Source organism: Corella eumyota, chromosome 6 (genome assembly GCF_963082875.1).
Source record: "Corella eumyota chromosome 6, kaCorEumy4.1, whole genome shotgun sequence".
NCBI lineage: Eukaryota > Metazoa > Chordata > Ascidiacea > Phlebobranchia > Corellidae > Corella > Corella eumyota.
In genome coordinates this window covers 5164580-5174863 of record NC_137495.1, presented here as the reverse complement: position 1 = coordinate 5174863, position 10284 = coordinate 5164580, and the positions used below count along the sequence as shown (strand labels likewise).

Sequence of the window (10284 nt, the reverse complement as noted above, 5' to 3'; positions counted from 1 at the left end):
TATGATAATGCGTAGTTTTTCCAACATTTTGTTTGTTACCCTATCAGCGCCAAGTTTCTTTAATAATAAATGGTAACTTAGGTTTAATTTTTAGACATGTGAAATTTACTATAGTGTATAATAAGCCCTCTAAAATAATTTTAGAAGGGAAATAGGATATTGTCGCAAATATAGCATTTCTAGAAAGGTATCGTATAGCCACCCCAAGCAAATAAAATACGTTTAAATGGTTTTATATACATAAATTATTTTTTTCGTTTTATTAAGGTATATAAACACGTTATTTTATATTAATAAAATTTCACCGGCCGGCGCCATAGAATATTATAAAAATTTAAATTAATAGTGGGGTTGTCCACGCTGTCATCAGGGGCAAGGTCGATACCGTGACGCGATTCGGTTAAAAAGTTTACAGCTAAACTTTGATTTAGAACTGTACAAAGTTATTTTGTAGCACAAGGTAGACTGTTTTGGTTTTAATTTTGATTTATAATAAGTAAGAGGTTGTTGCTTAGTTGCAACGATTTCATCAATAACCGGTAAATATGTTAAACACTGCTCGAAGTTGTTTGAGGGCCTTCCAAACCCCAATTGCAAGTTTAAGCAAAAGTACGTTTGTTTTTTTTATTTTACCAGCCAAATACTTTTTATAAACATTTATTTTGCTGATTTAACTTGTGTTAACCTAAAGCTATTGTATAAAGTGCAATTTTATTGGATTTTGTTTGGTTTTTTCGAGTTTATTTTAGAATTAGTGAATAAAAAAGATCGTATTTCTATTTACGTATTTTATCGTCATTTTTTTATATTTTTAAGGAACTGCTGCCCAAGCTGCAAAAGCAGAGGCAGGTGTCTTACAAGGTGAGGTTGTTGCTGTCATTGGACCCGTTGTGGATGTCCATTTTGAAGATGGACGACCTCCCATCTTAAATGCATTGGAGGTAAAAGGAAGAGATAACAGATTGGTTTTGGAAGTTGCCCAGCATCTTGGTATGAAACTTAACTGTAAACTTTATTTTTTACCTTAAACATACTTAAATATTTTTTTGGAAATGTAGGATTTTGTATATCTGTCTTAAATTGTATATATGTATTAATTTTTCTGTTATTTTTAACTGTTCATAATTATTCACAGGTCAAAACACTGTTCGAACTATTGCTATGGACTCCACGGAGCGATTGGTCAGAGGACAAAAAGTTGTTGACGTTGGTGGTCCCATTAGAGTTCCAGTCGGCCCCGGAACTTTGGGTCGAATTATCAATGTCATCGGTGAACCAATTGATGAACGTGGTGCAGTTGAAACTGAGCAGTAAGTTACTAGTATATAAACCATCTTTGTGTTAATTTTTTTTTTAATAAAGAAAATAAGTTGTTATATAATTTTGGGGTTAAACTTTATAATGTTTTCATATGTATTGTATGTTTGTTCTTAAAGTTAAATTTTGATTTTTAGTTTTGCTGGAATTCACGCTCCACCCCCAGACTTGGTGGACACTGGAGGTGCTCAAGAGATCTTGGAAACCGGTATTAAAGTCGTCGACTTGCTTGCCCCTTACGCTAAGGGAGGCAAAATTGGTAAGATTAAAAATATAAACTAGTTTGTATTTATGTGTATATGTAGACCTGTGTTAGTAAACAATGTTTAATTTTTATTATTTTTTATCTATTTTTACTGATCTTCTGAATTTTATGTGTAACATTTTTGTAGTTTTACTTTTTTGTAACAAAATTTAACTTTTTTTCAGGTCTTTTTGGTGGTGCTGGTGTCGGCAAAACTGTGTTTATTATGGAACTGATTAACAACGTTGCCAAAGCCCATGGTGGTTACTCTGTGTTTGCTGGTGTCGGGGAACGTACCCGTGAGGGAAACGATCTTTATCACGAAATGATTGATTCCGGCGTCATCTCACTTAAGGACAAAACTTCCAAGGCAAGCTCAAAGTTTTTTTTGCATTGATAATACTAAAGAATTTAAATAAAATGGTTACATAATTTTTAACTTAAGCATTTTTGTTGGATATGTTGTTAGAGATTTACTGCATACACATTATATATATATATATATATAATTTATTTAAATTTGAAATTTTTTTTTGTTATTGCAGGTCGCACTTGTGTACGGACAAATGAACGAACCTCCTGGTGCTCGTGCTCGAGTTGCTCTTACTGGACTTACTGTTGCTGAGTATTTCCGTGACGAGGAGGGACAAGATGTGCTTCTCTTTATTGACAACATTTTCCGGTAACTTAAAATCATTAATTTTTCTAAACTTTACTTGGTATATAAATATGTTATAAATATTAGAATGTTATAAAAATTGTACACACATTAGTTTGATTTGTATAGTTATACATTCTATTTGTTTTTAGTTTTACACAAGCTGGTTCAGAGGTATCTGCTTTGCTCGGTCGTATTCCATCAGCTGTAGGTTATCAACCCACTCTGGCCACTGACATGGGAACTATGCAGGAACGAATCACAACCACAAAGAAGGGATCTATTACTTCTGTACAGGTTTGTAGTTGGCAAAAATTGTATATTTTGACATCAAGAATTTCTACAGAATTTTAGGAAAGCTATGTTCGAATTTTTTTAAGGTACATGCTAAGCTATATTTGTTTGAATTAAAATAATGCTTTGTTTTCTTTCAGGCCATCTACGTACCTGCTGACGATTTGACTGATCCCAGTCCAGCAACCACTTTCTCTCACTTGGATGCCACCACCGTGTTGTCCCGTCAGGTTGCTGAGCTTGGGTTTTACCCTGCTGTGGACCCCCTGGAGTCTGGCTCCCGAATTATGGACCCCAACATTGTCGGTTTAGAACATTATGACTGTGCAAGAAGAGTAAAGAAAATCTTACAGGTTTCTGAGTTCTTAAAATTTTATTTTATATAATGTGTCTAAAGTTAACTTAGTTGTTTTTTTTTATATTTTAATTTATATTTTTACCCAAACATTCAGTTCGGTAACTTTTTGTTTTTAAAGTGTTGTTTATTAGATTTTAAGATTATTTTTAACTTTAGCTTATTTTGTCTTAGGATCACAAATCTCTCCAAGATATTATTGCTATCCTCGGTATGGGAGAATTGTCCCAAGAAGAAAAATTGATTGTAACCCGTGCTAGAAAAATTCAACGATTTTTATCCCAACCCTTCCACGTAATATTGCATCAACATTACCCCAATTATTGTAAAAAGTTGTTATTTAAGTTATTTTATTTGTTTTTTTATTTAATTTTCAGGTAGCCGAAACTTTTACTGGCACCCCAGGCAAATTAGTGTCCCTTGCTGAAACTATGGTTGGTTTTAATCTTATTCTTGATGGTAAGTTGCAAAAAATTGACCATTATCTAATAACTAACAAAATTTGTTGGGGCAGCAAACCTAACTTTTTCTGCTGTTTAGGTGAATTAGATCATTTACCGGAAAGTGCTTTTTATATGGTCGGTAACATTGAGGAGGTAAGAACCAAAGCTGACCAAATCGCCAGTGAGATGGAAGACGATTAAGCTTTCAAACAACGAGTTAAAATACATATTTAAAGTTTCTATGCTCCTCTCCCCAAAGTTCTGTTTAATTGAAGTATCGGTTTCGAAATAAAAAAATCTACTAAAAATTGTGTATTATCTAATTTCGGCATGGTTAATTTGGGTGTTTAAGTTAAGAATAATAGCTATATTAAACACTATTCTAAAATAGAAATTATTCAGTACTTTACCTAACATTTTATAAGGTAGGTTTTGTATGTAAAACTCGAAAAGTTCAAACTTGCCAATCCTATTTAAATGCAGTTCTTCGAACGATTTATTAGTCAGGGGCACAAAATAAAAATTTGAAATCGTTTTGTTAATAACATAACTGTCACTTGTTTATTCAATACATTGGGCATTCACTTTTAGCATGCTTGTAAATTTTGTCCGTTGATTTCAAGCAGATAATACAGGAATGATCAAAAAGGCAATCCGGTTCTTTCCGGCATTTTCCAGTCTCGGAGTATTGCCGACAAATAAAATGATGTAGATTTTCAACGAAATATGACGAATTTCTGTCTTGCACATTAGGCCTTAATATAGGCCTCGTGCATGTCGTTTGTTTTTGCCTGATTTTGGTAAAGAAAGACCTGCGAAAAGTTAAAATACACAATAATTTGTTTAAAAATTCTAGTTAGCATTTGTTAGGTCAATTACGAATAGTGTTTTGTGCTCGTTCTACTTACGCTGTGAACTCAGTAATACTATCTCCAACAAAAAGGCTCTCGCTTGATATTTGTTTTAGAAGTCTGTAAAAGTAACTAACCACGGTATCAGATTCGTAAAATTTTTGCTGATGACACAAGATTTCTAAAACGGAGCACCTGTTTGAAAATTAAAGTTCGTATTACAGAGTCCGCCTGCATTTAAGTAAACATAGGTTAATTGTAGTATTGCTTTAAAGGTGAAACTTACCACCAATGATAGTTATTTCCTGATATTCGTGGATCTTTCAACATCTGCAGAAATCTGCTTACTAATCCGTTAATACCTAGTCGCTGAGGTCCTGCAAGGTTGTTGCTAAACTTTAAATACCAAGTGCCAAAATAAATTTCGTGAATAAAGTAACTCATGATAACTTATTTACTTTGTAGCCAACTTATAGCGTTTAAAATAAAAATCAACATTGCACAAGGAATTTTTGAAATTTTTTTATTGAAAAGGGGTGTAACTTTTTCTTAATTAGTTTAATTGACGGGTTGTAGTGGACAGGGGTGGAGTCAAGTCGTAAAAGTTGTGACGCCCATTTGATTGCTTGCGATCTAAAAAGCTGTAAGAGCGATATGTGCATTTATTTTTAGAACTAAGGTATTACTTACTTCGTCTCTGCTAATTCGTTATCATTAGTTTATCGCGTGGTTAACAAATAAGGCCATGGAAAACATATTTTTTTAATTAAAAAATAACAACTCCATCTTTTTTTGAATAATGACCTATACGGTACAAAATCCAGCTAATCCAAAAATTTAACAAAAATTTAATTATCAGACAATTATAATCTAAAACATCCCAAACTGCCAACGGCAACTCTGGATAAAAGTAATTAATGTTACTTTTATGTTTGGGCCGTAAAGTCGTCTCTTCTACATTAAGGATAAAAAAATACAAAGGACTTTTTCGGTTTAAGGGATATTTTTACACTTTTTCCATTTGCTGTGTTACGTGTTAATGGTGATCACTACACCCCGCTGCCTTTGATAAATCACTTTAAAATAATAACTTAAACAGATACAAATATATACAAACCTTGACAGCATAGTCAATAACTCGCTTACTACAACCAGGTTACGTGCCATTTTACCAAAAATCGGTTTTGGGTAGAGCAAGATTTATTAATTTAATTTTTTCTTCTGTTTATCTAACTATTTTTTTTACATTACAATTATTAAATTTAATTTAAAAAATAAGGCTATATAAGATTTTATAAGGCTATATAAGATTTTATAAGGCTATATAAGATTTTATAAGTTTCTTTTATGTTTGGTTAATCAGTAAACAGCAATCTAGGTAACAATACTTCCATAACCTTCGCATCTGTACAAACAGACCGTTTCAATTTATTAACCAAAAAAATAATATTTTTAATGCCAAGGTTAAAAACGCTATCCTTTTTTTACTACGTTAAATCTTGGACTTTCACTGCTTTTATATTGCAGCGTCCTTGATTCAGAAATTGTAAACTGTATAATCTGGTATCTTCACAGAGTCTTTAAATCAATCCACAAAATATCAAAATACAAGTTGTTAGATAATACTTTTATATAAACCAACTTAATTAAATTAAAAGTTATAAATTATACGAAATAATATATTTTGGCTACAATAAATCGTAGAATTAAAATTGGTAAATAATCACAAAATAAAAAAAGGGAATTACCATCAAAATTATAAATATTACCATATATATTACATTACACAAATTTAATGGTAATCAAACTCAGAAACACTTGTCCTTAGCCCAAATGATGTATGACATTTTAGCAGCGGGAATTAAACCTACAAAGTATTGCGCATCACAACCTGTGATTTTTATGTAATTTTTTCGTTATGCTAATATGTTGTTAAAAGCCTTTTGACTACAACTGTTAATTTATTATACGAATTAACTGTAAAGCCTTTTAATTACCATTTTAAAACTGCATTATTATTCTATTTTGAAGGTTATTGCTTAAAAAAATTGTTATTCGTAATATGGTCGCAAACTAAAATATTTTGCACCACAAGCTGTGATTTTTTTAATATTATTGGATAATACTTTTATATATCCCCCGCTCTAACGAAACCCATTAAAATAAATTGTTTATGCTTGAATAAAAAAAAGTAAATAAATAAAATAAATCCACATGTTATAACGTACTATTAATAATTTAAACCATTTTTTGGGCTATTTTAACTTAAATGCCATTACCATAAAAAAGCGGTCGTGCCTTTATCTGCAAACGTCTAGAATTTCTATTGGGGTAAAAATATTCAACAGTACTAAAATTGTGACGTCATGTATTGTCAGAAATATTTTATTACACCTCACTTTTTTAATTTATCTGCAAACACAAAACTAAATGTTTTTTTTCTCGTGAATTTTACAATATCAGCGCCATTTTACATTCCCGGATGTTATCGAACAGGCATGACCTTCAGTTATTTCATTTTTCATTTTTTTTGTTGTAAAATAAACCTTTAAATTAAATAAAGTTACAAAAAAAACTTGATTTTAAAATTTATAATATATTTATAAAATAAGAATGCAAATGTGTTGGGACACATGCAAACAATAGATTTTAATTTTTAATATTCAGAAAAAAAGAATAATTTACTATTACTAAACAAGGTTTGTTAAAAAGCATAGAGACTTAAAATTTTCCATTAAGCGAGGCGCAGCAATGTGACGTCATAACTAGTGCGTCTTCCCGAGAAATTCCTTTAGCACGAAGTCCCGGGTTGTTGCAAAATTTAATTAGGTTGAAACGCGCTTTAACTAAACAGAGAGTTTGTTACCAAATAAGGTCAAACAATGCAGCTGAATCCAGCTGAAATGTTGCAATCTTCTTTAATTAAGCACTGGAATGTTACGTCATAATTAGTGCGCCCGAAAAAATCCTTTAGCACGAGGTCCCGGGTTGTTGCATCATAATCAGAAATTCCTAGTGTCGCGTAATGAAGCGCATTGTTAACGCACGTTTTGGTTGTTTTATCATTAAAAGGAAGTTAATTGTTAGAAATATTACTTAAAAAATTAATAAAGATTAAGATGTTATAATAAGCTATTAGTTTGTGATGTTATATTAACATTTCAATAATTTTCTTAGAAGATTTAAGCAGTCCACTGTGAGCGGCGTCGTGCACGTACACACATGTCACTTAACACGTGCAGAGTCACGTGACTTAGTGTTTCGTGGCAAATTTGAATTAAAATCGGAATTTTAGTTCTTTCCAGATGAACTTTCGAGGTGAGTAGACGTGTTTTTGTTAGTGCTCAAGATTTAATATTTTTGAAGTTTATTATTTATAGTGTTAAGTGTGGCATACTAAAAGCTGTTACTAGTTTAATATAAAACATTTTTTAAACAAATATAGAATAAATTTAAAAAATTTTTTTTTTAGAAAAGTTAAGTGTAATAAACCTTGCTCCTGTGAGACAACTCGTGGCCAAGTTTTTCCGAACACTGTCCCAGGTTTGTTTAACTTTCTTTTTTAAGTGATATAAAAAATATTTTTATTACCTTAAATCATTTAAAAATAAAAAAAAAATATTAGTTTTAAGTTATTAAACATAATAATAAATATTTTTAAACTTTAACATTATTAAACCTGTGTTGATGTGCAGTTACTTCCACCCACTAGTTAACAGAGGTATTTAAATTGTAGAAATAGTTGTAAATTGGGCATAGATTAAAATTATTTGGCACAAGAATTTTAAAAAATGACAGGATTTAATATTTTGGCACAAAGATTATAAAAAAGATATATATTAACAACATTTGGCACAAAAATTGACATATTTTAATATTTGCCCAAAAAATTTAACAATTGACATAACATAAAGATGTGGTCACATTTCGACATTATCATAAAATAACATTTGAAAAAAAATAGTAGGGTTAAGTGTCCTTTACTATTTAATAAACAATATTTTCTATGTAGAAGAAAAATGGATTATATTTGGATTATAAAATTGGAGGAAAAAGATAATGGCAGGAATTGGAGGAATGGAAAATGGATGCAATCATTATAAGTCTCCTTTGCAACTAGCAAAGGGGAAGTTAAGTTTTAAAAAACTCGGGACCCGAAGACAACTTCAGAATGGAATGGATCATTTTACAAACTCAAAAAAAGTCTCAGGACCTTGTGTTTAATATTAAGATAAGGTCTGTAGGGCTGTAGGTTTTCACGTGCCTGTTTTTTTATATGTACTGCATAATAAAGCGCTTAGATTTTCACGGTTAAAAGTTTGTAGTATCACGTGTCTACTTTTTTTATTTGTGACTATTAATCAACTCATAAATTTTGCGTATTAAAAGATGTATAGTTGACACAGTCCCAATGTGTTTAGGTTTTTGTGTGTTCATAATTATATTAAACGGGACTGTTTAATGGTTTTTTAAAAGTGTGGCCTATAAAAAGTTTTTGCGCAGTAGAATCTATAATAGAATAGGCTTTATAAAACTAGGCCTATTTGTGTGTTGTGTATTTTATGCAAAAGAAGAAAAAGAAAAAAAGTCTCAGGACCTCACTTCAACTTGATGAACTCGAAAAAAGTCTCAGGACCTCATTACAACTTGACGAACTCAAAAAAAAGTCTCAGGACCTCACTTCAACAAAAGGTGGGCTGTAGGGCTGTAGGTTTTTACGGGTCTATTTTTTATATGTACTGCATAAACAAGCGCTTCAAAAATCTTCACGGGTTAAAAGTTTTTAATATCACGGTCTGCTTTTTTATTTTGACTGGTTAACAACTCATAATTTTGCGCCTTTAAAGTAGTATAGTTGACACAGTCCCAGTGTGTTTAGGTTTCTGTGTGTTCATAATTATATTAATCGGAACTGTTTAATGGTTTTTTAAAAGTATGGCCTATAAAAGTTTTGTGCAAGTAATAGATAAATATATATTCATATAGAGAAAGATAGATTTTATAAAACTAGGCCTATGTGTGGTTTATATTATTTATGTGTGTTTATGCAATTTACTGTATTTTTTTCATCCTATGTTAAATTTATACTATACCTAAGTGTGTGTATGGGTTGGAACCCACCATTAATTATTTAATTTCGTGGGCGGAGCCCAATGTAAAGCATTATTAAATTTCGTGGATGGAAATCCAAACTAAAATATTATAAATTTCTTCGACAGAATCCAAAATAGCATACACTGTAAACACCAAATAAACATGCAAAAAGAAACTTGAATATTTCCGATTTCTCTTTTATTTTTTGCACGCTATTCTTATTTCTTCTACTTTTAAAACTATTATTTAACTCCACAGGGGCCTCTTAAATTGTCCGTTTTATTTCTCCACAGGGCCATTACTAACCAAATTAATATTTTTTCTCAGGGGCCTTAAAAAAACTAAAACCAAACAAACCTTTTTTACCATTTTTTTTGTTAGATTACCAAAAATTCTGTTTTTTATTTTTAGATGCTGGTTGATTATTTCGAAGAGCTCGTCAATTTGTTTTTGGCCAATTTTAATTTGTTTTTTATTTTTAAAGATTCTGCTGAAAGAAAACTTCAATTTTAACCTTTTTTATTTTTTCCTGCAGGGTAGATTACCATAAACAAATACTAACTCTGTTCTTTATTTATAGATTCTGGTTGACGAGCAAAAGTTTGTATAAAACTTTTTAATGTAAAATGTCACCAGCACAAAACAATTAAATAACTTTATCTCAGTTTAAAAAAACATTTAACAGAATACAATCAAATAGTTACAATAGTTGTAAGCAGTATTCTAATCTTCCTTATTTTACAGAAAAAAAAGATTGAGCATGCGTACCATTTTTGCCGAGGGTCCAGCCATTCCGCTTTTCCTGTGGGCCGAGCAATTTCGCTTTTCCTGTGGGGCCAACCATTTTTGTCAAGGGTCCAATAATCTTTGCCGAGGTTCCAACATTTCAATGTACAGAAAAATAAACTGTACAAACAGACAAAAGACATTTTTGAAGTTCAAACTGTTTAAACAAAACTTCTATATATAAAACTGTACATAAATTTTACAGTAATATTTTTCATTTATTATTACCGTGTGTTTTTATT

At 30.9% G+C, this 10284-nt stretch overlaps 1 protein-coding gene across 1 annotated transcript; it reads left to right on the top strand.

The window, feature by feature from the left end:
- Positions 1-388: 388 nt before the first annotated feature.
- On the top strand, positions 389-3619 carry LOC145755529 (ATP synthase subunit beta, mitochondrial-like). The gene is made up of 11 exons (XM_082571768.1): positions 389-609; positions 817-990; positions 1136-1310; positions 1455-1576; positions 1747-1931; positions 2107-2243; positions 2372-2516; positions 2654-2866; positions 3043-3162; positions 3246-3327; positions 3409-3619. The coding sequence occupies exons 1-11, from the start codon at positions 546-548 to the stop codon at positions 3510-3512; spliced, it is 1521 nt and encodes a 506-aa protein (XP_082427894.1). The 5' UTR covers positions 389-545; the 3' UTR covers positions 3513-3619.
- Positions 3620-10284: the final 6665 nt, after the last annotated feature.

Excerpts from the sequence above, each read along its gene's own strand:
- LOC145755529 (XM_082571768.1), top strand. The coding sequence starts at position 546 with ATGTTAAACACTGCTCGAAGTTGTTTGAGGGCCTTCCAAACCCCAATT. Across the intron at positions 991-1,135 it reads GGAAGTTGCCCAGCATCTTG|GTCAAAACACTGTTCGAACT; the intron begins GTATGAAACTTA and ends AATTATTCACAG. Across the intron at positions 3,328-3,408 it reads TTTTAATCTTATTCTTGATG|GTGAATTAGATCATTTACCG; the intron begins GTAAGTTGCAAA and ends TCTGCTGTTTAG.